Below are 27,059 nucleotides of genomic sequence, written 5' to 3' on the forward strand. Positions count from 1 at the left end.
GCAGGGACACCGAGACAGCTCAGCCTGCACCCCGGGTTGCTCTGTGCAGGGGCTGGGACACTGAGAAGGCTCAGCCTGCACCCTGGGGGGGCTCTGTGCAGGGGCAGGGACACCAGGACCGCTCAGCCTGCACCCCGGGGGGGCCCTGTGCAGGGGCAGGGACACCAGGACAGCTCAGCCTGCACCCCGAGGGGGCTCTGTGCAGGGGCAGGGACACCAAGACAGCTAAGCCTGCACCCCAGGGGGGCTCTGTGCAGGGGCAGGGACACCGAGACCACTCAGCCTGCACCCCGGGGGGCTCTGTGCAGGGGCAAGGACACCAGGACGGCTCAGCCTGCACCCCGGGGGGGGAGGCTCTGTGCAGGGGCAGGGACACCAGGACAGCTCAGCCTGCACCCCGGGGGAGGGGGCTCTGTGCAGGGGCAGGGACACTGAGACAGCTCAGCCTGCACCCCGGGGGGGCTCTGTGCAGGGGCAGGGACACCAGGACAGCTCAGCCTGCACCCCGGGGGGGCTCTGTGCAGGGGCAGGGACACAGGGACACCGAGACAGCTCAGCCTGCACCCCGGGGGGCTCTGTGCAGGGGCAGGGACACAGGGACACCGAGACAGCTCAGCCTTCATCCCGGGGGCTCTGTGCAGGGGCAGGGACACAGGGACACCGAGACAGCTTAGCCTGCACCCCGGGGGGGCTCTGTGCAGGGGCAGGGACACCGAGACAGCTCAGCCTGCACCCCGGGGGGGCTCTGTGCAGGGGCAGGGACACCGAGACAGCTCAGCCTGCACCCCGGGGGGGCTTTGTGCAGGGACAGGGACACTGAGAAGGCTCAGCCTGCACCCCGGGGGGGCTCTGTGCAGGGGCAGGGACACCAGGACCGCTCAGCCTGCACCCCGGGGGGGCCCTGTGCAGGGGCAGGGACACCAGGACAGCTCAGCCTGCACCCCGGGGGGGCTCTGTTCAGGGGCAGGGACACCAGGACAGCTCAGCCTGCACCCCGGGGGGGCTCTGTGCAGGGGCAGGGACACCAGGACAGCTCAGCCTGCACCCCGGGGGGGGCTCTGTGCAGGGGCAGGGACACCGAGACCACTCAGCCTGCACCCCGGGGGGCTCTGTGCAGGGGCAAGGACACCAGGACGGCTCAGCCTGCACCCCGGGGGGGGAGGCTCTGTGCAGGGGCAGGGACACCAGGACGGCTCAGCCTGCACCCCGGGGGAGGGGGCTCTGTGCAGTGGCAGGGACACTGAGACAGCTCAGCCTGCACCCCGGGGGCTCTGTGCAGGGGCAGGGACACAGGGACACCGAGACAGCTTAGCCTGCACCCCGGGGGGGCTCTGTGCAGGGACAGGGACACTGAGAAGGCTCAGCCTGCACCCCGGGGGGCTCTGTGCAGGGGCAGGGACACCGAGACAGCTCAGCCTGCACCCCGGGGGGGCTCTGTGCAGGGACAGGGACACTGAGAAGGCTCAGCCTGCACCCTGGGGGGGCTGTGTGCAGGGGCAGGGACACCAGGACAGCTCAGCCTGCACCCCGGGGGTGCTCTGTGCAGGGGCAGGGACACCGAGACCACTCAGCCTGCACCCCGGGGGGCTCTGTGCAGGGGCAGGGACACCAGGATGGCTCAGCCTGCACCCCGGGGGGGGAGGCTCTGTGCAGGGGCAGGGACACCAGGACAGCTCAGCCTGCACCCCGGCGGAGGGGGCTCTGTGCAGGGGCAGGGACACCAGGACAGCTCAGCCTGCACCCCGGCGGAGGGGGCTCTGTGCAGGGGCAGGGACACTGAGACAGCTCAGCCTGCACCCCGGGGGGGCTCTGTGCAGGGGCAGGGACACCAGGACAGCTCAGCCTGCACCCTGGGGGGGCTCTGTGAAGGGGCAGGGACACCGAGACAGCTCAGCCTGCACCCCGGGGGGCTCTGTGCAGGGGCAGGGACACCGAGACAGCTCAGCCTGCACCCCGGGGGGGCTCTGTGCAGGGACAGGGACACTGAGAAGGCTAAGCCTGCACCCTGGGGGGGCTCTGTGCAGGGGCAGGGACACCAGGACCGCTCAGTCTGCACCCCGGGGGGGCCCTGTGCAGGGGCAGGGACACCAGAACAGCTCAGCCTGCACCCCAGGGGGGCTCTGTGCAGGGGCAGGGACACCAGGACAGCTCAGCCTGCACCCCAGGGGGGCTCTGTGCAGGGGCAGGGACACCGAGACCACTCAGCCTGCACCCCGAGGGGCTCTGTGCAGGGGCAAGGACACCAGGACGGCTCAGCCTGCACCCCGGGGGGGGAGGCTCTGTGCAGGGGCAGGGACACCAGGACAGCTCAGCCTGCACCCCGGCGGAGGGGGCTCTGTGCAGGGGCAGGGACACTGAGACAGCTCAGCCTGCACCCCGGGGGGGCTCTGTGCAGGGGCAGGGACACAGGGACACCGAGACAGCTCAGCCTGCACCCCGGGGGACTCTGTGCAGGGGCAGGGACACAGGGACACCGAGACAGCTCAGCCTGCACCCCGGGGGGCTCTGTGCAGGGGCAGGGACACAGGGACACCGAGACAGCTCAGCCTGCACCCCGGGGGGGCTCTGTGCAGGGGCAGGGACACTGAGAAGGCTCAGCCTGCACCCCGGGGGGCTCTGTGCAGGGGCAGGGACACCGAGACAGCTCAGCCTGCACCCCGGGGGGGCTCTGTGCAGGGGCAGGGACACAGGGACACCGAGACAGCTCAGCCTGCACCCCGGGGGACTCTGTGCAGGGGCAGGGACACAGGGACACCGAGACAGCTCAGCCTGCACCCCGGGGGACTCTGTGCAGGGGCAGGGACACAGGGACACCGAGACAGCTCAGCCTGCACCCCGGGGGGGCTCTGTGCAGGGGCAGGGACACTGAGAAGGCTCAGCCTGCACCCCGGGGGGCTCTGTGCAGGGGCAGGGACACCGAGACAGCTCAGCCTGCACCCCGGGGGGGCTCTGTGCAGGGACAGGGACACTGAGAAGGCTCAGCCTGCACCCCGGGGGGCTCTGTGCAGGGGCAGGGACACCAGGACCGCTCAGCCTGCACCCCGGGGGGGCCCTGTGCAGGGGCAGGGACACCAGGACAGCTCAGCCTGCACCCCGGGGGGGCTCTGTGCAGGGGCAGGGACACCAGGACAGCTCAGCCTGCACCCCGGGGGTGCTCTGTGCAGGGGCAGGGACACCGAGACCACTCAGCCTGCACCCCGGGGGGCTCTGTGCAGGGGCAGGGACACCAGGATGGCTCAGCCTGCACCCCGGGGGGGGGAGGCTCTGTGCAGGGGCAGGGACACCAGGACAGCTCAGCCTGCACCCCGGGGGAGGGGGCTCTGTGCAGGGGCAGGGACACTGAGACAGCTCAGCCTGCACCCCGGGGGGGCTCTGTGCAGGGGCAGGGACACCAGGACAGCTCAGCCTGCACCCTGGGGGGGCTCTGTGAAGGGGCAGGGACACCGAGACAGCTCAGCCTGCACCCCGGGAGGCTCTGTGCAGGGGCAGGGACACCGAGACAGCTCAGCCTGCACCCCGGGGGGGCTCTGTGCAGGGACAGGGACACTGAGAAGGCTAAGCCTGCACCCCGGTGGGGCTCTGTGCAGGGGCAGGGACACCAGGACCGCTCAGTCTGCACCCCGGGGGGGCCCTGTGCAGGGGCAGGGACACCAGAACAGCTCAGCCTGCACCCCGGGGGGGCTCTGTGCAGGGGCAGGGACACCAGGACAGCTCAGCCTGCACCCCAGGGGGGCTCTGTGCAGGGGCAGGGACACCGAGACCACTCAGCCTGCACCCCGGGGGGCTCTGTGCAGGGGCAAGGACACCAGGACGGCTCAGCCTGCACCCCGGGGGGGCCTTGTGCAGGGGCAGGGACACCAGGACAGCTCAGCCTCCACCCCAAGGGAGGGGGCTCTGTGCAGGGGCAGGGACACTGAGACAGCTCAGCCTGCACCCCGGGGGGGCTCTGTGCAGGGGCAGGGACACAGGGACACCGAGACAGCTCAGCCTGCACCCCGGGGGGCTCTGTGCAGGGGCAGGGACACAGGGACACCGAGACAGCTTAGCCTGCACCCCGGGGGGCTCTGTGCAGGGGCAGGGACACTGAGACAGCTCAGCCTGCACCCCGGGGGGGCTCTGTGCAGGGGCAGGGACACTGAGAAGGCTCAGCCTGCACCCCGGGGGGCTCTGTGCAGGGACAGGGACACTGAGAAGGCTAAGCCTGCACCCCGGTGGGGCTCTGTGCAGGGGCAGGGACACCAGGACCGCTCAGTCTGCACCCCGGGGGGGCCCTGTGCAGGGGCAGGGACACCAGAACAGCTCAGCCTGCACCCCGGGGGGGCTCTGTGCAGGGGCAGGGACACCAGGACAGCTCAGCCTGCTCCCCAGGGGGGCTCTGTGCAGGGGCAGGGACACCGAGACCACTCAGCCTGCACCCCGGGGGGCTCTGTGCAGGGGCAAGGACACCAGGACGGCTCAGCCTGCACCCCGGGGGGGCCCTGTGCAGGGGCAGGGACACCAGGACAGCTCAGCCTGCACCCCAAGGGAGGGGGCTCTGTGCAGGGGCAGGGACACTGAGACAGCTCAGCCTGCACCCCGGGGGGGCTCTGTGCAGGGGCAGGGACACTGAGACAGCTCAGCCTGCACCCCGGGGGGGCTCTGTGCAGGGACAGGGACACTGAGAAGGCTCAGCCTGCACCCCGGGGGGCTCTGTGCAGGGGCAGGGACACCGAGACCACTCAGCCTGCACCCCGGGGGGCTCTGTGCAGGGGCAAGGACACCAGGACTGCTCAGCCTGCACCCCGGGGGGGCCCTGTGCAGGGGCAGGGACACCAGGACAGCTCAGCCTGCACCCCAAGGGAGGGGGCTCTGTGCAGGGGCAGGGACACCGAGACAGCTCAGCCTGCACCCCGGGGGGGCTCTGTGCAGGGGCAGGGACACCGAGACAGCTCAGCCTGCACCCCGGGGGGGCTCTGTGCAGGGACAGGGACACTGAGAAGGCTCAGCCTGCACCCCGGGGGGCTCTGTGCAGGGGCAGGGACACCGAGACAGCTCAGCCTGCACCCCGGGGGGGCTCTGTGCAGGGACAGGGACACTGAGAAGGCTCAGCCTGCACCCCGGGGGGCTCTGTGCAGGGGCAGGGACACCAGGACTGCTCAGCCTGCACCCCGGGGGGGCCCTGTGCAGGGGCAGGGACACCAGGACAGCTCAGCCTGCACCCTGGGGGAGCTCTGTGCAGGGGCAGGGACACCAGGACAGCTCAGCCTGCACCCCGCGGGGGCTCTGTGCAGGGGCAGGGACACCGAGACCACTCAGCCTGCACCCCGGGGGGCTCTGTGCAGGGGCAGGGACACCAGGACGGCTCAGCCTGCACCCCGGGGGGGGAGGCTCTGTGCAGGGGCAGGGACACCAGGACAGCTCAGCCTGCACCCCGGGGGAGGGGGCTCTGTGCAGGGGCAGGGACACTGAGACAGCTCAGCCTGCACCCCGGGGGGGCTCTGTGCAGGGGCAGGGACACCAGGACAGCTCAGCCTGCACCCTGGGGGGGCTCTGTGCAGGGGCAGGGACACCAGGACAGCTCAGCCTGCACCCCGGGGAATTCTGTGCAGGGGCAGGGACACTAGGACAGCTCATCCTGCAGCCATAGCCCTCAGAGCAGGGCTGGCACTGACACCGGGCATCCAGCCCGCTTCTCCCCACAGACGTGCTCACAGGGCTGTTCCGTGTGTGCTCTGCACGTGTGTGCTCCGTGCACACGGGTCTGAGCTGTGGGTGCAGGTGTAGCAACGTCACGTCACGCGGCCCGGATGTCAGGACCACGCCCTGCCGCCTGCTGAGGCCCCTTAGACGCGGTGACGCTCTCAGCAGCTGTTCCCTTGTCGGGTGTCTGTTGGGTCCGTGTCCTTGGTGTCCGGAGGAGAGGGCTAGAGACTGCTGCTGACCCTGAAGTACAGCTTGTGGTTAAAAATCCAAATAGCAGGCTTTCGTTCATCCAAACTTGTTAAGAACAGGACAGGTGGGTCACTAGGTCCATGTTTGCTCTTGGGGACTCTGGGCTCCTGCCCGCCGGACTCTTGTCCTGGAATGGAGGCTGGTCCCTTTGCCCAGGCCACAGGGCCTGTTATGTCCTGGCAGGCCTGACAATTCCTAACAAGGGGCTTGGATGGTGATTTCCTAAAAGAAGCCATTTTAAAAAGCCATTTATCTGATTGCATTTGGGGTATTTGTACTTGGCTCAGCTGGAAAACTCTGGTGACACTGTCCAGTTTGCTTCAGAGTCCCAGCCTCCCCTTACGGCCAGCCCCTTGGTTCTCACTGGTGGCACGGGAGGTCATGGTCCTGCTGTGCTGAGGACAGTGGGGAGCATTCTGAGGTGTGGGGGAGGGGGACCCTGCCTGGCCCTCAGCACTGCCTACCCGCCCAGCGCTGACCACTAGAACATCCCACAGCAGTGGGCGTTCTGTGTCCATCCCGGGCTGTCCACGTGTGGGTCAAGTGGTGGAGGGACTAACCGTAACCCCTGACCCTACCCCTGACCCCTAACCCCTGACCCTGACCCTAACTGTAACCCTGACCCTGACCCTGACCCTGACCCTAACTATAACCCTGGCCCCTGACCCTAGCCCTGACCCTGACCCCTGACCCTGACCCTAACCCCTGACCCTGACCCTAACCCCGACCCTGACCTTACTGACTTTGAATTGAGCTCAGCAGCCCCTGCAGCCATGGTCAGCACGGGCCCTGCCCAGGACAGCTCTCCCTTAGTCGTGTCCCCTCTCTGCTCCTTGTCACCTGCCAGCATCTCAGGTTAGCTGTGTGGCCTTCACACACTTCCGCCTGGGCCATGCTGAGTGTGTGTGGTCCCCCTGGGAAGGGAAAGGCAGCCAGGCTGTCCCCTCCGGTCCCTCTGGCCTGCCTGGCAGGTGGCTCTGAGTCAGGCTTCGTATTTGACAGGAGGGAGGGTGACAGATGTGCCCCTTCCAGGTCAGAGGACGCCACAGGCTTCAGAGGGCACTGTGTTTGCGCTGGGTCCTCCCTGTAGACACAAGGACCTTGAAAAGACCTCACTGTGATGTGAAAGTACACATTTCCTTAAGTTTCTGGGTTTTACCCCCAACAGACCCAGCAGGAAGGGGGCCGGGGCCGGGGCCGGGGAGGCCGTGAGGGCCAGCGGTCAGCGGGAGGCCTGTGCGGCGGACTCTGAACTCTCCAGGGGCCCGGGCTCTGTTGACCACCAGCCTGTCAGTGTCCTGGGAAGCACAGGACTCAGCCTGAGCCCCACCCCAGCTCAGCCACCACCCCACCCCCCGTCTCCCCCTCAGCCTGAGGCCCCCTCCCCCAGCTCAGCCACCACCCCACCCTGTCTCCCCCTCAGCCTGAGCCCCCCCAGCTCAGCCACCACCCCACCCCCCGTCTACCCCTCAGCCTGAGCCCCCCCCAGTTCAGCCACCATCCCACCCCCTGTCTCCCCTTAGCCTGAGCCCCCCTCCCCCAGCTCAGCCACCACCCCAGCCCCCGTCTCCCCCTCAGCCTGAGCCCCCCCAGCTCAGCCACCACCCCACCCCTGTCTCCCCCTCAGCCTGAGCCCCCCCCAGCTCAGCCACCACCCCACCCCCGTCTCCCCCTCAGTCTGAGCCCCCCCAGCTCAGCCACCACCCCACCCCCATCTCCCCCTCAGCCTGAGCCCCCCCCAGCTCAGCCACCACCCCACCCCTGTCTCCCCCTCCGCCTGAGCCCCCCCCAGCTCAGCCACCACCCACCCCCTGTCTCCCCCTCAGCCTGAGCCCCCCACCAGCTCAGCCACCACCCCACCCTGTCTCCCCCTCAGCCTGAGGCCCCCTCCCCCAGCTCAGCCACCACCCCACCCTGTCTCCCCCTCAGCCTGAGCCCCCCCAGCTCAGCCACCACCCCACCCCCCGTCTCCCCCCCAGCCTGAGCCCCCCCCAGTTCAGCCACCACCCCACCCCCTGTCTCCCCTTAGCCTGAGCCCCCCTCCCCCAGCTCAGCCACCACCCCAGCCCCCGTCTCCCCCTCAGCCTGAGCCCCCCCAGCTCAGCCACCACCCCACCCCCCGTCTCCCCCTCAGCCTGAGCCCCCCCCAGTTCAGCCACCACCCCACCCCCTGTCTCCCCTTAGCCTGAGCCCCCCTCCCCCAGCTCAGCCACCACCCCAGCCCCCGGCTCCCCCTCAGCCTGAGCCCCCCCCAGCTCAGCCACCACCCCACTCCCCGTCTCCCCCTCAGCCTGAGCCCCCCCAGCTCAGCCACCACCCCACCCCGTCTCCCCCTCAGCCTGAGCCCCCCCACCCAGCTCAACCACCACCCTACCCCCTGTCTCCCCCTCAGCCTGAGCCCCCCCAGCTCAGCCACCACCCCACCCCCCATCTCCCCCTCAGCCTGAGCCCCCCCAGCTTAGCCACCACCCACCCCCCGTCTCCCCCTCAGCCTGAGGCCCCCCCAGCTCAGCCACCCCCCCACCCCCCGTCTCCCCCTCAGCCTGAACCCCCCCAGCTCAGCCACCACCCACCCCCCGTCTCCCCCTCAGTCTGAGCCCCCCCCAGCTCAGCCACCCCCCACCCCCCGTCTCCCCCTCCACGCTGCCCTGGGAGCCGGCCGGAGCCACAGAACACCCCCACGTCCCCAGTCTTGGTGTCCCTTGTCCAGGTAAAGAAGAATCCACTCAGCCCAGGAGCAGAGAAGAATGAGTGAGGTTAAACACCAAGTGAAAGTTAGAGCTGGGGTGGGGGCGGGGCAGTGAGGCTGCCAGAGTCCTGGTACAGACCCCGAGGTGGCCCGCCTGTCCCCGGGGTCACTTCCTCAGGGTCCCCACAGCCTCCCTGGAGCAGTGACCTGTCTGGGGCAGACACACAGCCCCTTGCAGAGCCCGCTTGACAAGAGGAGCTTCTGAAAGGAGTGGGGAGAAGGCCACTCCCGTTAGGAGGGTATGGTCAGCTGTCCTTTGTCCACTGGTGTGACGCGTGTCCTGACCCCAGGTGCTCACAGGGCCGGACTCGGGACAGGAGCCGCTCCACTTCACTGTCTTCCAGGGGACTTTGAAGGAAGCTGGCCGGCTGACCAGCCCTCCCCAAGAGAGACCTCCATCTCCACGGGCCAGGAGTCGGCCGAGGGCATTTCTGGTGACCAGCAAAGGTGAGCTGCCCGTTGTTGGGAGAGTTACAGGCCTTATTTGAAAGTTTGCTTTAGGCAACTTTTCTTTCAAAAAGAGGATTCCACCTTTTTTTTTTTTTTTATTAAGCTGGAAACAGGGAGGCAAACAGACTCCCACATGTGCCCTACTGGGATCCACCTGGCATGCCCACCAGGGGGCGATGCTCTGCCCATCGGGGCGTCTCTCTGTTGCGACCAGAGCCACTCTAGCGCCTGAGGCAGAGGCCACAGAGCCATCCCCAGCGCCCGGGCCAACTCTGCTCCAATGGAGCCTCGGCTGCGGGAGGGGAAGAGAGAGACAGAGAGGAAGGAGAGGGGGAGGGGTGGAGAAGCAGATGGGCACCTCTCCTGTGTGCCCTGGCCGGGAATCAAACCCGGGACTTCTGCACGCCAGGCCAATGCTCTACCACTGAGCCAACCGGCCAGGGCAGAGGATTCCACCTTTTATCAGCAGAGGCAAAAAGTTATATTTCAAGCAGTTGCTGGGATTAAAGAACCGTCCACAGACGAGCTTTAATTAGCTGCTGTCATGATCTGGTGACAAGGACCGGTGACCAGGGACTCCGTGGCTGGCCCATGCTGGCAAAGACAGATTCTGGACACAGCATGTCCATTTAGCCGCCAAGACAGCCACATTTCCATGGAGGCCCCGGGCTGGTTCTGCGGGGGAGGCAGTGTCCCAGGGCTCGGGGCCAGCGTCCAGGGCTCGGGGCCGGCGTCCAGGTCTCAGGGCCGGCGTCCCAGGACTCGGGGCCAGCGTCCCAGGGAAAGCCGCAGGAGCCTGGTGGCGGGGTCTGGGGTGCACCCTGAGTCTGGAGCCTGTGCTGAGAGGGGTTCATCCTGCTGCGTTTTCCAGCCCTGAGCCAGTGCCCTTCGCTCACCCTGCAAGCCAGGATGCCCTCAGCATTCTCAGAGCTGCCCGCTGCCCACAGGACGCAGAGCCAGGCTGCCCTTTCTGTCGGGTCCGTGGTGCGGAGCCTGGGACAGCAGCCCAGAACAGGGGAGACATCCTGAGACAACGGTCTTGTCCAAACCTTGTCTGTGCTGTGTGAGCACCGGCACACACGTGTCCAGAGGGGGCGGTGTGACGCTGGAAGCTGTCACATCTCGCTGGCTACATTCAGTGTGCTGGGCACATGCCGCTCACACCTCCTTCCCCAGGCCCAGTGTCAGGGAGGTGGTCTGTCCTGGGACTGCGGTGCTGAGACTGGGCCTGGTCCCCTGTGAGGGTCAGGTTAAAGTTTAACTTGGTGGCACTGACCAGCAAGCATGCCCCCCATACCAACTGACGATGAGGCGAGCAGCTGGTCCCAGGGCCGAGGCAGACGGTGACCCTGCGGACCGCGGCCCTTACAGCTGGAGGACAGCTCGTCCTGAGCATGCTGTCCCCTCCTCAGACGGGAGGCGACTCCCAGAGGCGGCCCCTGTGGGACAGGGACGAGGGCCGGGGCTCCCAGCTGATGCTCAGAACCACTTGCTCATAAACACGGACCTTACGGATCAGTAGTGCAAGTGAGACGGCCCCAGGGAGTGGCCGGGGCGTGTGACGTGCCCTCCGCACAGCTCTGCTCTGCTAAGGGTGCCAGGTAGTGACGAGGGAAGCCAGCCCAGCATCCTGTGACCAGGGACAGTGAGTGTCTATACAGAACGGCCAGAACCTGAGGCCTGGGCCTCCTCACTGGCCAGGGACAGTATAATAATTCTCTATCTGAATTCTTTCACATCTCCCCCTGGGGGGCGTCCCTGTGTGGGGCCTCCTCTCACCGCAGAGGGAGGCAGTTATCTGGGGGCTGACCCTGTGTGAGGTGTTTTCTGGGCGTCACCCTGACGTGGCGTGGGGACCCGGGGCCCAGGGGTAGGTGGCACTCGCCGAGGGGGCGGCGAGGTTGGTCCTCAGCTGCGTGTGCCCAGGTCTTCGAGGAAAGCCCTCGTCGTTTCTGCAAGATGATGTGCGTGGTCCCAGCTTGTCCCTTCCCTGGTTTCCGTTTCCTCGCTTCCCTGGCGTTTGGAAGACCCGCGTGGTTGGGGGCAGACAAGCCTGGGGTTAATTATTCAGTAATTGCGGACACTTTGCACAGGAAACATCTCTGTCTGCGGAGATAGAGCCGGCCCCGCCCCTCAGGTCTCCCGGGTCCGCCTACACTGCGTCCTCGTCTGCCCTCTCGTGGCTGCTCCTGGGGCTGCGCCAGGAGCCAGGCTGGTCATTAGCGTCTTAAGCCTTGTTACATTCAACGAGGTGTCCCAGCCAATGGCAGCCACCTGACTTGGTTAGACTAGCTGCTGGACCATTGGCATGGTTGTCAAAACCCTGCACGGGGTCCCACCGCCTCAGAGCCAGGGTCCTGACAGCAGCCCGTGCCATCTGGGGTCACCCGCCTCCTTCCCTTCGGCTGTCCGGTTTCACCTGTCCCGGCCCCGTCCCACCTCACGGCCTCCGGCTGCAGCTGCTCAGAGGACGGACGGGGCTCTGTGGCGTTCTGGCCTCTGGGTGTTGGGCGGTGAATATGCCACGGCTGCAGACAGTGCTGTGAACACGCTCCACCTCTCAGTGACCTCTCACCGGGACCTGGGGCAGCCGCCCTGCTCCCCAGGGGACAGCTGGCACCGGTCACAAGTCCCCGGGGCTGTCCTGACGTCTCACGGCACCGGCCCACATGAGCAAACACGGGGTCGTTGCTGGACGCGCCCGGTGAGGGAGGGAAGGCTGACTGAGGGGCTCCCTCTGTTCCCTCACTTTCAGAGGCCCCCGGGGATCTTCCATCGAAATCCTGAGCTGCTGGAGCAGCGGTGACCCGGCTCCCCATCACCGACCGACATGTGCCGTTGGGGAAGCGGAGGGTGCCTTCCAGGGGCTGGTCCAGGTGAGTGTCTGGGGCACAAGTGGCCTTCGGCCTGTTGGGAGCCGCAGCGTGAACTTGTCCTTTGGACTGGGCAGGTGGTTTGGGAGCACAGCTGACGTTTGTCCCCGCAGTGGAGGCGGCAGGTCTGGGCTGTCGGCTTGCTCTACAGGCGAGTCCAGAATGGCTCGCTCTGCATTGGCTTAGCCAGAGGCACAGCATGGCCTTGTGACGTCACTGTCTCCAGTTCCCGATGGAAGTGCCTCGGGCCACCACAGGCTCCTGGCGCTCTGTTGGCTACGTGGGGGGTACAAACGACTGCCTCCTCGTGGTCGAGTGTCGGGGCCGGAGCCCACGGGGTCGGGAGCCTGGGCTGCCCACCGAGCACACGCGGCAGCCTGTCTGACCCTCACTGGTGTCACCCCCGTCCCCAGTGCCCCTGTCCTGCGGGCCCCTGCAGCCTGAAGGTGGAGGTCCCCTCCTGTGCTGTGGGACCACCACACTCTACAGAGGACATGGTCCCTGAGCTGCTGCCCCGGACTGATGTCACACCGGCCACTGCCACCATCGGAGCAGCTGCATGTGCTCAGACCAGCGCCCTGAGTTCACAGTCCACCATCTTGCCCAGGAGGTAGGGCGAGGGGGGCGCGGAGGCCTGTGACCCTCTAGGATCACACCCAGTGAGCTGGCGGTTTTACCATTCACCTCAGTGGCCGTGGCCATTGCTGTCAGAGCACAAGGTCTCGGATCACGCTGTTGTCCACTGCTGTCCACTAGTGACCCATGGTACCTGGTGTCCTCTGTGTCTCATCGGTTGTACGTCCAGAGCTTTGCCTGCCTGTATGTGTTTCTGCACAGAGCACATGCAGAGAAGGGTCACCCAGGGGCACGGACATTGGCCATTAAGACACTCACGTCATTTCCACGGCCGTGAAAGGGTCCTCTTTCTGTTTGGAGGTGTTTCTGTCCTCCAGTTCCTGCTGGCCCTGGGCCCCCACTTTGAGAGACAGTGACGTGAGCCCCGTGATTGGCTGCTCCCCCCCTCCTGTGTCCCATCCCTCCCTGTGATTGGCTGCCCCATCCTATCCCTCCCTGTGATTGGCTGCCCCCCCATCCTATCCCTCCTGTGATTGGCTGCCCCCCCCCCCGTCCTATCCCTCCCTGTGATTGGCTGCTCACCCCCATCCCTCCCTGTGACTGGCTGCTCCCCCCCCATCCTATCCCTCCTGTGATTGGCTGCTCCCCCCTCCCCCTTCCTATCCCTCCCTGTGATTGGCTGCTCCCCCCCATCCTATCCCTCCTGTGATTGGCTGCTCCCCCCTCCCCCTTCCTATCCCTCCCTGTGATTGGCTGCTCTCCCCCCCCCAATCCTATCCCTCCCTGTGACTGGCTGCTCCCCCCCCATCCTATCCCTCCTGTGATTGGCTGCTCCCCCCTCCCCCTTCCTATCCCTCCCTGTGATTGGCTGCTCTCCCCCCCCCCAATCCTATCCCTCCCTGTGACTGGCTGCTCCCCCCCCATCCTATCCCTCCTGTGATTGGCTGCTCCCCCCTCCCCCTTCCTATCCCTCCCTGTGATTGGCTGCTCTCCCCCCCCATCCTATCCCTCCTGTGATTGGCTGCTCCCCCCTCCCCCTTCCTATCCCTCCCTGTGATTGGCTGCTCTCCCCCTCCCGTGTCCTATCCCTCCCTGTGACTGGCTGCTCACCCCCCATCCTATCCCTCCCTGTGATTGGCTGCTCCCCCCTCCCCCTTCCTATCCCTCCCTGTGACTGGCTGCTCCCCCCCTCCCCCTTCCTATCCCTCCTGTGATTGGCTGCTCCCCCCTCCCCCTTCCTATCCCTCCCTGTGATTGGCTGCTCTCCCCCCCCATCCGTCCTGGTGCCGTGTCCCTCGATGGTCAGACTCGGGAGGTCTGAAGGCCTGCCCTCTCCCACAGCTCCCACGGCCCTCCTCCTGGACCTGTGCCCACCCACAGCCGCGTCACGGCCCCGCCTGGTCACCAGCAGCTCAGGCCCCGCGCCCAGCGTCTCCCTGGAGCCCCCTCGGCCCTGGGTCCTGAGGACAGGGCACATCCTGTCACCCGCCGCCCACCGCAGGCTGACGCTCAAGCCCCCCCAAGTCTGGGGTTCTGGATTCAAACGGCTCCCGGAGCAGCTCTGTGTCTGGCGGTGGATTTCGGGGACGGTTCTGGGGTTCAGATGAGCGTCCGCCATGCGTCTGGGGAGGTGGCCGTCACCGCTCACCACCAGTACAGGAAAGGTACGCGCGGAGTTCAGTGTCAGGAGCGCGGTAGGACGTCCTGACGGGTGTGAGGCTGGACCTCGGCCCTGCGTGCCAGCTGGTCTGCCGGCCCCCTGGGCAGGTGCTCTGTGACCCTCCTGCCGGCCCCGGGGGGGAGGTGTGACCTCCACTGACAGGGCAGGCGAGGGGTGGGATCGGCCCTGAGGTCACGAGGCCAGCGCACTGGCCTGCCTCCTGTGCGGGGAGACGGCAGACCGGAGGCTGTTCACTGGGATCGTGGGCTCCGTCTCCTGTGTGCAGACTTGGGCTGACCCCGTGAGCGTGCACCGTGCATCTAGTGGCCGTGCTGAGGTTGGGGACGAGGCAGGCGGCAGTGTGGGAGCTGGGGGGGGGCTCCTCCAGGTTCTGCGGTCATTCCCCCCCCCAGGGGGCTCGTGTAAGCCAGAGCAGGGTGGCCCACAGGCAGGTTCACAACAGGCAGTAGAGCCCAGCTCTGAGAGGTGAGGGCTCAGTGCGCTAGGTCCAGGTGGGCAAAGGGGACCCACCCAGCCGAGGGTGAGGGCCCCTCAGGACTTCATCCTGGGAACCAGCAGAAGCCGCGAACGCTGTGAGGCTGGGGGGTCCGGTAGACAACTGAAGCCTGTGGTGTGTGGCACTGGGTTAGGGCTACCCGAGGCCTTCCTCGGGGGTGGGGGCGGACTCTCACCGCTGCTGCGTCCCAGACCACCGCACGGCCTCGAGGTCTCCGTGAGCCACTCGAGTGGGCCGGTCTCAGGTGGGCTCCGGGCAGCGGGGCTCCTGGAGCTGGGCTGGCTGCCGGCCAGGCTGACGGGGACACGAGTCCTGCACCTCCTGTCACCCTGGGCTAGCGGCTTCTTCACATGGTGACGAGCAGGCGAGAGCCGTCGTGAGCTCAGTCCCCGGCCAGGCTGACGGGGACACGAGTCCTGCACCTCCTGTCACCCTGGGCTAGCGGCTTCTTCACATGGTGACGAGCAGGCGAGAGCCGTCCTGAGCTCAGGCCCCGGCCAGTCCAGGGGGAGAGGTGGGCCCCCGCAGAACGGGCGACCCGCAGTCGCATGCGGTCACAGTGCAAGGCTGTGAGACGGAGGAGCCGGGCTGTTTCTGTCACCGGCCTTCGTGGTTCTCGGGTACGGTCCATTGGACGCTGTCCGTGTGCGTTTGCCGTGTGCTGGGTCACCTCTGCTGTCATTCTGTGACGTCTCCACGCTCAGAGTTAGCTACGTGACCCTCAGGCCCGGGCGAAAGAAAACACACCTCCCTTGTGAGGGAATCCTGAAGGTGTGAGACAAGTCGTGTGTCTCCCCCTCCAGTGAGGGGCCCCTGCAGGGGCCGTGTTCCCATGTCAGTCTCGCCTCACGGCTGTGCCACACGCTCGCCGTGTGCCTGCTTTTGACAACCCCCCCCCAACACCGCCCTTCCTCCCACGCAGAAGGCGTCTACGCGCTCACCGCCGCGATCCGCGATGCGTCTCACGCAGCTGCAGCGCAGCTGGGGCCCTACTACGTGGAGATGGGCCGCGAGGGCGTGTCCATGTTCATGAACTCCAGCAGCGTCCACGGGGACCACGCCCTCGCCTTTGGTGGTTCTGCCGCGGATCCGAGAGGCAAGCCAACACCTGGGTGTGGGCACCCTGTCCGCAGCTGTGGGCGTGCACATTGTCACCACTCCACTCAAGACAGCGGTCACCACGTAGGCTTCCCCCTTCAGAAAACAGCCTGTGGACCAGGCAGGGTGTTCTTGAGAGAGGAAACATTTTCACGAGAGATTTTGTGACAGAGGTCATGGTTCCCAGGTCTGTCTGAGTCTAAAGCAGTGGTCCCCCACCCCCAGGCCGTGGACCAGTACCTGGTCCGAATAGGTAAGAGAAAGAATAAATAACTTACACTATTTCCGTTTTATTTATATTTAAGTCTCAACGATGCTTTATTTTTAAAAGGTGACCAGATTCCCTCTGTTACATCCGTCTAAGACTCACTCTTGACGCTTGTCTCAGTCACGTGATACATTTATCCGACCCACCCTAAAGGCCGGTCCGTGAAAATATTTTCTGACATTAAACCGGTCTGTGGCCCAAAAAAGGTTGGGGACCTCTGCTCTAAAGCATATGCTTTGAGTTTTGGGGTTTCTTGGGACTGAAAGAGGGAGAGTGGAGAGGCAGAGCCACGACCCGTGGAGGCTGGAGCGGTGCCCAGACCGGCTTCTCTCTGTTCCCATGCAGGCACGGTCGTCACGCACCGTTTCTCAGCCACCTCCTCCTGGAACGTGTCCTTCGCCTCGCAGGCCCGACTGGGCGAAGGGCGGGCCTGGTCCAGCGTGACTGTTGGGTACCGGATGCAGCGTACGTCTCAATCCTGCTCGAGATCTGACGTACCCTTCGCACAGGGCGTGGAGGTTCAGGCCACGGCAGCACCGGGCCTGTGGTTAGCTCCGCCGAGACCCTGCCCACTCTCGCGTGGGCGCATTGCCACCTGTGGTTGCTTCTAGGACTTTCTAGAACCACAGATCAGGCTTCCGTCTGAGGGTGTGAGCGGGTGGGCTCCATGCAGCAGAGGCGGTGGCTGGACAGTTGATGGGCGCGGACTCAGATGTCACGGGTTCCCTCTGCTCCCTGTTCATGGTCTGCTGGTCAGACCCACAGCCTCTTCCCCACTCGGCTGTGGCCGCCTGGGCCCTAGACAGTCGCGGCCCCTGTGGCTGAAGCGCCCTGGTCCCTTCCCTCTGCTGCAGCCGTCTCTGTCCACACGAACGGAACCGTGTTTGCCACCGACACCGAGATCACGTTTGTGGCTGTTACCAAGGAAACCACTCGCCTGGAGTTCACCTGGTTCTTCGGAGACCGTCCGCCAGTGAGGACGACGAGCAGCAGCATCAGGAGGAGACTGGGAGTCCCCCGGCGGTGCGTGTGTGGGCGTCCCCCCAGCGGTGCGTGTGTGGGCGTCCCCCCAGCGGTGCGTGTGTGGGCGTCCCCCCCAGCAGTGCGTGTGTGGGCGTCCCCCCTCGGGTGCGTGTGTGGGCGTCCCCCCCTCCAGTGCGTGTGTGGGCGTCCCCCCAGCGGTGCATGTGTGGGCGTGCCCCCCCAGCGGTGCGTGTGTGGGCGTCCCCCCCCAGCGGTGCGTGTGTGGGCGTCCCCCCCCAGCGGTGCGTGTGTGGGCGTCCCCCCCCAGCGGTGCGTGTGTGGGCGTCCCCCCTCGGGTGCGTGTGTGGGCGTCCCCCTCCAGTGCGTGTATGGGCGTCCCCCCTCCAGTGCGTGTGTGGGCGTCGTGTCCCCCCCCCAGTGTGTGTGTGGGCGTCCCCTCGGGTGGCTGGCTGCCTGGGGCAGGTTCAGCTGCCACCGGAGTCGTTTCGCGTAGAAGGGCACACTCCCCGCGGGCCACGTGGCACTTCTGTGAGTGGGACACAAACAGATTTAAAGGCAGCAGTGGCAGGCGGAACCCGGGCACCGGGCAGTCCCGTCCAGATGCCATTCGCCACCGTGGTGCCTAAGCAAGCGCCCCTCTCAGGAAGGGGACGGTGCTCGCCCCTCCCTGTGACAGGTCTGTTACCTACTGAAGAGGGAGGTCAGCAAGTGTCACCCCCTGGTCCCCAGAAAGCTGTGTCACTGGGTGCTCTGATAATTCCTACAAGTGACTGCAGCTCCCGCCTTTCTGTGGAGTCCTGTCAGTGTCTGTCGCTGGCCTGGCCCTGCTCACCGTCCGTCCGTCCTGTGCCCCTGGCCCCGCCCACAGGTACCGCGTGGTGGTCCAGGTGTCCAACGGGGTTGGCCGGGTGGCCTCGGAGCCCCACCACGTCCACGTGCAGAGGAGAGTCGTTGCCAACCGGCTGACGTCCGCCTCCTGGGCCCTGGTGAACAGCACCGTGACCTTCGAGTGCAGGCTCAACTTCGGCTCCGATGTGGCTTACCTGTGGGACTTCGGGGACGGCGCCCGCGGCCTGGGGAACGGCTCCGCCAGTCACGTCTACAGGAGGTGAGGTGCAGCGGTCAGAGGGCCTGCCCTGTGCTCCACGAGGCGGGAGGCTGGTCCTCACAGGCTCAGGCAGTGGTCCTCACGTCCTGATGTCTGACCATTGGCATCACTTGCAGAATGAACATGCGTTTTCTTAGTAAACATGATTTCCATGCTGTCACACCGTCCCGGTCCTGCACCCCCACAGCTGGGCTCTTGCACCTCCCCCGGGGCGGCCTCACCCCCTGGCCATGGGTCTGTCCTGCGCTTTCTGGGGCAGGACACACCACAGGACAGTTGTGTAGGGAGCCCCAGTCCCAGGCCTGGGGTGCCCGTCACCTGGGGACCGGAGGACACCCTGAGGTGGGCGGGGCCAGGCCATAGCTGCCGGGAGGGCTCCCGAGGAGGGAAGCAGCACGTCCCACGGGGATGCTTGTTCCTAGTACAGCCGGTGACACCAGTCTGGGCTCCAGCGCCTGTCCTGACCTGTGCTGGTGGACAGCCGCAGCCGCTGTGGCAGTAGGGCTCGTGACTGTGACCACAGACAGGTGGTGTGACAGTGCAGGGACCGTGGACACGTGTGGAGTCAGTGTCTCCGTGTCTGCCCGTCTCCTCCCAGGGAAGGAGAGTTCACGGTCAGGGTCCTGGCCTTCAATGACGTCAGCGCCGCCTCCCTGAGGACGCAGCTCTTCGTGGGACACCAGCCCTGCCGGCCGCCCCGTGTCCGGAGCTCGGGGCTGGGAAGGGTGCAGGTGAGGCCTGCGGTCCCGGGGCAGACGCAGTGGCCTTCTCCCGGTGGAGCCGTGTGGGGACGCTTCGTCCAGGTCATCCCTGAGTTCATCACGAGGGGCATCTGTGAGGGCCCGGGGGCCTGTGGCTAACCGACTGGCCCGAGGGAGGGACATGCCTGTTTCTGGCCTTGGTGTCGCCTTTATTTGCCTCTGTCTCTGAGCTCAGCAGGCGACGGGCCTGCACACACTTGTCCTCAGGTCTGTGGCGTCTCGGTGGATAGTCCTCCAGTTCTGCAGCCACAGGACGCAGGACGGGACAGCGTCCTCGGATGTGTCTGCCTCAGAACCGGCTCTCACCCCCGGCCTCACCCTGTCACCCATTGCTGTTATTACGGGTTCAGAATTGGCACCTTGGTTAACACGAGCTCATGAACCTGGCAGTCTGGTCACAGGTGCAGAAGGCTTTGTGTTTGGAATAGAGACTGTGACATTGTAGCGGAAGTTAAGCCCACGCCCCCTCCTGTGGTCACGCACACGCGTGACTGGGGTTCTGTGCAGAGCCAACGTTTCTCGTCACTCACTCTGGACCGGGGGTTCCACACTCAACGGGGCATCTCGCTCTTGTGTGCAGGTCTGGAGGTCTCAGCCTGTGACGCTGGGAGTCACCTTTGAAGCCGCCGTTCTCTGTGACATCTCCCAAACCCTCTCCTATGCCTGGAGCCTCCGGAACTCTGCGGGGTCCCGCGTGCCCCTCCCTCCAGCCGTCAGCACTCACAGGCAGACCCTCACGGTCCCCAGCTACGTCCTGGAGCCCGGGAACTACACTGCGCTGGCCAAGGTGGGCAGGTGGCCGATGGCGGCCCCTGTACAAGCAGCTCTTCCCACCAGCCCATGAGACACCTGGGGCTGCCTCCCCACCTGGTCTGTCCCAGACACGGGGCTTATCTTAAATTCCACTGGCCTCTTAAGTCCGCGTGTGGCTGAGTGTTAGTTACAAGGGGGCTTACGCAAAGGTAACTAAGCCCAGTTTGGACCACGGACAGGCTGGCTGTCCACAGCAGGCTCCACGCCGTGGAGTGTTTGCGGTGTCGTTAGGGTCACAGCCCAGGAACAGGCTGAGACAGGACGATGCTCCTCCCAGGAGCTCCGGCCGCTCTCTCTCCGGTGGGCACACAGTAGGACGCTCATTTTGACAAGTGGGAGCGGCCGGGGGCTGAGAAGAAGTGAGTCTTCTCTGGAGCGCCCAGAGCCTCTGGCTGGAGCTGGTGGCACGTTTAGATTCGCCAGTTTCCTTCTGACGTTGAGACGGGGTTCAGCCCACTGAGCGTCCTGCCCGACGCCCCTGTTGTTGGTGCTGCAGGTGCAGCTGAGAGGCAGTGCCGTGCGCAGTGACTACAGCGTGCGGGTGGAGGTGCGGGCCCAGGCCCCCGTCAGCGTGATCACCGAGGGCACGCACCTGTTTGTCCCCAGAACCCCGTTGTCCACCGTCACTCTCAGTGGGTCCCTGTCCTACGACCCCGACAGGCCTGGGGCCCCTCTGAGGTGAGCACCCAGGGCAGTGTGGCCACTCCTCATCCCAGCCTTCCTCCTCTGCTTCTTCCTCCTCTTCCTCCTCTGCCCTCTCCAGACTCAGCTGGGGGGAGGGATTTATAATTTTTAAGTACCTGAGCTTTTATTAATTGAAATAATGTTTCATTTAGCATTGATGTAAAAGGGAATTTAAGAACGGGGTGGAAGTAGATAGCAGTGGCTTGGTGCTTTGCTATTGGAAGTGTGGAAGGTTGCGGATTGTGGGTTATGACGTTTACAGAGTGTCCTGGGTGTTTATGTGGCTGTATCGAGTGGTCTCAGACTGGGGCTTCCAAACAGCAGACCGTTCCCCTCACCTCCTGGGGCTGGAAGTCCGAGGTCAGGACGCTGGCAGATTCCGTGTCTGGTGGGAGCTGCTCCTGGTCACAGGCGGTGGCTTTTCGCTGTGTCCTCAGGTCACAGAAGGGCCAGGGGCTCTAGGAGCTCTCTATAGGGACACAAACCCATTTGTGATGTCTCCACATTCATGACCTACTCCCTTCCCAGGGGCCCGCCTCCTGGCAGCCTCAGTGTGGCTCTTAGGATTTCATGCGCATTTGGGGATGGGGGCGGGGACACGTTCAGTCCGTGGTGGACTCGTCACTCTGTCACGACACCTGGTCCTGGAGACGGCTGGCTGTGTGGGAGGCTGGGGTTCGAGGGCTGGGGTTCGAGGGCTGGGTTTCCGAGGATGTCTCAACATGGTGGGTCCCTCATGCTGGCTTCCCAGCTCAGGCCGTGGTCTTCATCTGCACCCCTTCCCCTCCCTGGGTGGCCTGACCCAGTGTCCACTCCATTAACCTTGCACCTGGACCCTCTACGGACACTGTCCCCACCAGTAAGTGGAACGCATCTGTGAAAACTGTCCACACGCTCCGGGCAGCCCCCAGGCAGGTCACTGACTGACCACAGCAGACAGGTCAGTCCCTCCTGCGCTGCCCCTTAGGTATCACTGGACGTGCGCCCCAGCCAGCATCCCCGGGCGCCCCTGCTTCCCCGGGCCCTCTGCCCACAGCCTGGACACCACGGCTCCCACACTGTCCTTCGCAGTGGACTCGCTCAGCAGCAGCTACGACCAGTTTCTCGTGACGCTGACAGTGTCCAGCCACGGCCGGAACTCCTCGGAGGCACAGGTGTTCCTGTCCACCCTCCCCAACTCGGCACTCAGGTACCCCTGCCCTGCCGTCCCCACAGGACCCGTCTGGGGTTTGTCCTGCATGCTTCCTGCCTGGACCCACTGTGCATGCTGGACGTGGGGTTCAGAAGCCACCCCGCTGTGCACAGGACGTGGGTTCAGGCGTAGGCCCTGCTGTGCACAGGACGTGGGTTCAGACGTCGTCCCCTCTGTGTACATGACGTGGGTTCAGACAGCCCCTCTGTGCACAGGACAGGGGTTCAGGCGTCGGCCCCTCTGTGCACAGGACAGGGGTTCAGGCATCGGCCCCGCTGTGCACAGGACGTGGGTTCAGGCGTCGGCCCCTCTGTGCACCTGACGTGGGTTCAGACGTCGGCCCCTCTGTGCACAGGACAGGGGTTCAGGCGTCAGCCCCGCTATGCACAGGACGTGGGTTCAGGCGTCGGCCCCTCTGTGCACCTGACGTGGGTTCAGACGGCCCCTCTGTGCACAGGACAGGGGTTCAGGCGTCGGCCCCGCTGTGTAGAGGACGTGGGTTCAGACGTCAGCCCCTCTGTGCACAGGACAGGGGTTCAGGCGTCGGCCCCGCTGTGTAGAGGACGTGGGTTCAGACGTCGGCCCCTCTGTGCACAGGACGTGGGTTCAGACATCGGCCCCTCTGTGCACAGGACGTGGGTTTAGACATCGGCCCCACTGTGCACAGGACGTGGGTTCAGACGTCGGCCCCTCTGTGCTAAGAGTGAGCCTCCAAGGGGCAACACCCCTCACATCAGAGCAGCTGCCCTGATAATGGAGGTCAGCTCCAGGGCGGGGGTCTGAGGGTAGAAGGCGGCCAACCAAGTGTGTCAGGGCCTCTGCCCCCGGCCTCCAGCCCTCCCTGGGAAGCACGGGCCCCGTGTGGGTGGCAGGTGCCAACTGAGTGTGATGTTGACAGTGGCCGGATACAGGGAGCTCAGAGCTGCTGTGACCACAAATCATAGCTTTTAGCTCGGAGGCCACAGTGGCAGCCCAGGGCCAGACTGGCCCTAGACGCGGACTGCAGCTGCTCTGGACAGCCCCGTGGAGTGGGTGAGCCGACACCAGTGTCCACGGCTCCCCAGGATGCTGGGCAGGCTGCAGTGGGCAGGGCTGGCCCCATCCCTGCTCCCTGAGGGGGTCTGGGCAGTTACTATCGTCTCGTGTGAAAAAGCTGTGGTGACAGCCTGGGCCAGGTGAGCTCCAGAAGGCGTCCCGGAGGAAGGTGCCCGCCTCTGAGCGCCGTGGGGGGTGCGTCCGCCCCCCAGGACCGGCCGTCACGTGAGGCTGTGCTGGCTCCAGGCTGTGTGGGCTGGGCCGCCTGTAGGTGTGTGGTCAGTCATGGGGGCTGTGATTCTGCTCCTGACGCGCATAACGAAGGCCCAGACGGGGCGACTTGAACAAACCTCACGGGGAGGAGGTGGCAGAGCCTCATGCTGCCCCCCCACCCCCACCCCACGGCGTGTTGCAGGCTCGTGCGCCTCTCCTGGGCCCCCTTCAGCGGCGTGCCCGTGAACTGGAACCAGCCACTCTCGCTCCGGGCGGCCTGTGAGGACTGCGGGGAGGCGGCCGAGCTCTCGTACTCCTGGGACCTCTTCGTGGTCAACGCGACAGCACAGGACGGAGAGGAAGGTGCGGACGCTGCTGCTTCCGTTTGTGGAGCGGTCAGTTATTTTGAGATTGCTAAAAACTTGCGAAACCAGTGTCCGGTCTTGGTCGTGAGTTGTCACGTCACGTCCCCAGTCCCTCCTGACGTCACACCCGAGTGATGACAGCAGAGGACACCGGGCTCCGGTGCTGCTGCTCTGCCGGGGCCCACGGGGCTGCGCCCGGCTGCTGGGCAGGTCTCCTCGGGCCCTCGTCCCTCCCCAGGCCTTGCTGTCCTCGGGGTCCGCACGGCTGTGGGACTCGGCAGAGGAGCCGTGGGAGGTGTCCTGGCCCCTCGCCGCAGGCTGGGACTGGGAGCACTTCTCTGAGACTCCGTTCTCTTGAGTGGAAAGTGTGGGTCCTGAGTCCTCGGAGGGAGGGGCGTCCAGTGAAACCAGGTGTGGGAACTCGTGGGCCCTGGTGGCCGGTGCGGCCTGTGGGCTCCGGGCTCCGGGCCTGGGGTGGCGGAGTCCTCATGGGCAGTGCTGTGCTGGGGTCGCTCTGACCGGACAGCGGAGGGGCTCTGGTCCTGAGCTGGCCTGCCTCCCACACTCCCCTCCACGGACCACATGGCTCCCGTACGGGCATGGCCTCCGTGCTGAAGGGACAGGAGGACAGAGGGGCCGCGTGCCGTCCTGGCAGGTGAACGTGTTGGTCTGAGCAAAGCCTGTGCTCAGGGTCACGGGCTGTGACGGTCCCAGCAGTGGTCACGCGCTCCCCACAGAGCAAGCGCTGTCCCTGCGCAGGGGTCCCAACCCCGTGGTCCCAGCCCCCTTCTCACAGAAGCTGGTCCGTGTCGGGGACAGTGGCAGCCGGCGTCACTGTGAGCTGTGTGTTTACGTCCTTGCAAAGCCTCTTTGTTCCTGGCCTCTTTCCTGAATCCTGCCAGCACTTTCTAGAGGGTTACTCAGACACAGGCGAGTGCGCGAGGGTTAGCACGCCAGGTGCCCAGGAGCTTCACGGGCAGTGTGGCGAGCCCGGGGGCACAGGCCGGGTCTGAGGGAGGTGGGCCCGCTGCTGTGGGGGTCCTGGCACCCCGTCTGCTCCATGGGGGGCTCTCCTCCCAGCCGTCTTCCTGTCGGCACTGGTTTGTTAGGACAGAACGTGCTTCTGTAATCGATACCCTTTTCAAAACCAAGTTTGTTTCTTGTCCAAAGTTTCTTAACACTCCGAAATCTTTGTTGAAGTTCCCTTCTGTAGAACCGTGGGGCTGCTGGACTCCCCGGATCTGGGGGCTGCGTTGAAGTTATCAGCGTCCCGTCTGCTGTCCCCGGGGCCGAGCAGGGCAGAGTCCCACGTCACATCTGCTCCGTCCTCACGGCCGCCGGGGACCCCAGGTCGGCCCGACCTCTCAGCCCGAGGGAGAGTCTCCAAGGAGCCCGTGGTCACCGTGCATCCCGTTCCTGCCGCCGGGGACGCCCTGACCCCAGAGGGGGCTCCCTGGGCCGAGGGGCCCCCGTGGAGCCCGATCCCGCAGGGCCCCGGTGAGTGCCGTCCTGGCGGTCCAGGGTGAAGTCCCGTCCCCGCGGGCCCTGCTCCCCACGCCTGCCGCATCCTCTAACCCAGGACACGTGGTCCAGCTGCAGTCCGCGTTCTGGGCGCACCACTGGCCTCTCTTCCCTGTGGCCAGCGGTTCCCTGTGGCGCTGGCCTTCGGGTTGGACAGAAACCGTTCTGTGCCTGGAGGTCGAGTGTTCCTTGTCAGCGATCCAGGTTCTGGCCCAACCCGACCTCTCCCAGCTGTCCCTTCCCGTGTGACGTGGCCGCTCATGGTCATGGTTGGGGACGGTGCTCTTTGCCCCGGCAAAGCCGCTTGCTGCACCCCGGAGCCCCAGCCTCGGGGTAGCTGGTGGGAGGGCTTCCGTGAGTGCTTCAGAGGTGGGCGGGGCAGCGCCCTGGGGGCAGAAAGGAGGCCGTGGCCGCTGTGGGCGCTGTGTGCGCTGTGCCTGCTTCTCCTGTGAGACGAGAGGCCTCGTCGTCCCGGCCTCACTGTCCACCCAGAGCTCGGGGGCGTGGGGACCAGGGACGCCGCCTCCCCTACGGTGCAGGGTGCTGGCACGGCCTCTGAGGGCCGCGCATACACAGAGCAGGACTCGGGCTCTGAACTGGACCAGGGGTGACGTGTGTGCTCACCCGGGGGCCGTGTGACCTTCCGGGGAGTCTGGTTCACGGGACGTGTTCTCCGTCCTTTCACACAGATTTTGAAGCCGCCTACGGTGACGTCCAGGAAGCAGTGCCGTCGGAAGGAAGGCCGCTGGGAGACTGTGAGTGCTGCCCCCCCTCTGTCCTGGAGCCGTGCCCTGTGCTCGCCCCGGTCCACCCCGCTCCCCCCTCTGTGCCCAGGTCCACGCGCCCCCTCTGTGCCCGAGGCGAGGGCGGCATGGGCTGGCCTGTCTCCAGTTCACATGCTGCTCCGCGGGTCCCCTGGTTAGGACACCCGAGGAGCCCGGGCCGGGAGACACCGTCCCTCTGCCGTCCTCCGTCCGCAGGCTGGCCTTTGCGGGACGTGTCCCTCACGTCCCCCGTGTTGTCACCTCAGAGCTTCCTCCCTTCTGGTCGGCTTTGCTCTCCCTCTGGGGAGTCCCTCTTCCCCCCCTCTGGGGAGTCCCTGTCCCCCCCCTCTGGGGAGTCCCTGCTCCCTCCTCTGGGGAGTCCCTGCCCCCCCTCTGGGGAGTCCCTGTCCCCCCCCTCTGGGGAGTCCCTGCTCCCTCCTCTGGGGAGTCCCTGCCCCCCCTCTGGGGAGTCCCTGTCCCCCCCCCTCTGGGGAGTCCCTGCTCCCTCCTCTGGGGAGTCCCTGTCCCCCCCCTCTGGGGAGTCCCTGTCCCCCCCCTCTGGGGAGTCCCTGCTCCCTCCTCTGGGGAGTCCCTGTCCCCCCCCTCTGGGGAGTCCCTGTCCCCCCCCCTCTGGGGAGTCCCTGTCCCCCCCTCTGGGGAGTCCCTGCTCCCTCCTCTGGGGAGTCCCTGTCCCCCCCCTCTGGGGAGTCCCTGCTCCCTCCTCTGGGGAGTCCCTGCTCCCTCCTCTGGGGAGTCCCTGTCCCCCCCCCCGGCCCAGGCAGGTTGTTCCCCCACCTGGTCTGTCTCTACTCGGAGCTCCGTGAGCAGTGTGTGTTCTTAGATACTTTCTCTCAGGTTCAGTTGACTTACGATGTTACATTAGTTTCGCTGCGCCCTGCAGTGATCAGACATTTATGTGTCTTATGAAGTGTCCCCCCGGCATTTCAAGTGCCACCTGGCACTGCTGTACATAGACAGCGTCCTTGAACGCTTCTCGCAATACTGGTTTGCTGGTGATGGACTTCCGTGAGCTTCTCCTCGTCTAGGAAGGGACAGTTTCCATGGCAAGTTCACACTTGTGTCCCCAAGAAGGTCACAGCACCTGTCGCGTTGGCACTCAGCAAGCATGTTATGGGAGGACAGGGATCAGTGAGTGCTTTATTTGGCACGAGTGGGTGCACAACCAGCGGCCAGTTTGTTCATGGAAGGCGGAGGTGACCAGTGAGTGGTCTGTCTACTGCGTGGAGGAGGAGCGTCCAGTGAGCGGCTGGTTTGGGGAAGGGTCATGAACATCCGTGAAGCACTCACTCGTCATGGTCCCTGCGCTGGGCGCTCTGAGCACCCCTGGCTCCTCGGGGGGCCCCTGCCCCTCCCTGTCCCCGCACGTCTGTGTTAGGGGCTTGTGTTTACACTCACAGTGGCCCCCCACGCAGCTCACAGAGGACGAGGGTCTCGTCTCCCCCCCCTCCCCCCTGCAGCCCCTCCCGGTCGTCTCTG

The 27,059-nt window shown here is 65.8% G+C and overlaps 1 protein-coding gene across 1 annotated transcript in view; it reads left to right on the forward strand.

Annotated features, from left to right (window-relative positions):
- Window positions 1-27,059, forward strand: part of PKD1L1 (polycystin 1 like 1, transient receptor potential channel interacting) — an 84,815-nt gene that overhangs the window by 2,954 nt on the left and 54,802 nt on the right. Inside the window, exons 3-17 of the mRNA XM_066240378.1 lie at window positions 9,025-9,127; window positions 11,886-12,006; window positions 12,417-12,613; window positions 13,921-14,243; window positions 15,679-15,852; window positions 16,468-16,587; window positions 16,977-17,145; window positions 17,975-18,214; window positions 18,813-18,945; window positions 19,556-19,762; window positions 20,285-20,466; window positions 21,440-21,661; window positions 23,115-23,275; window positions 24,478-24,774; window positions 25,488-25,553. Of these exons, the coding sequence (XP_066096475.1) occupies window positions 9,025-9,127; window positions 11,886-12,006; window positions 12,417-12,613; window positions 13,921-14,243; window positions 15,679-15,852; window positions 16,468-16,587; window positions 16,977-17,145; window positions 17,975-18,214; window positions 18,813-18,945; window positions 19,556-19,762; window positions 20,285-20,466; window positions 21,440-21,661; window positions 23,115-23,275; window positions 24,478-24,774; window positions 25,488-25,553 (2,715 nt within the window). The remainder of the gene's footprint in view (window positions 1-9,024; window positions 9,128-11,885; window positions 12,007-12,416; window positions 12,614-13,920; window positions 14,244-15,678; window positions 15,853-16,467; window positions 16,588-16,976; window positions 17,146-17,974; window positions 18,215-18,812; window positions 18,946-19,555; window positions 19,763-20,284; window positions 20,467-21,439; window positions 21,662-23,114; window positions 23,276-24,477; window positions 24,775-25,487; window positions 25,554-27,059) is intronic.

Source organism: Saccopteryx bilineata, chromosome 7 (assembly GCF_036850765.1).
Source record: "Saccopteryx bilineata isolate mSacBil1 chromosome 7, mSacBil1_pri_phased_curated, whole genome shotgun sequence".
Lineage (NCBI taxonomy): Eukaryota > Metazoa > Chordata > Mammalia > Chiroptera > Emballonuridae > Saccopteryx > Saccopteryx bilineata.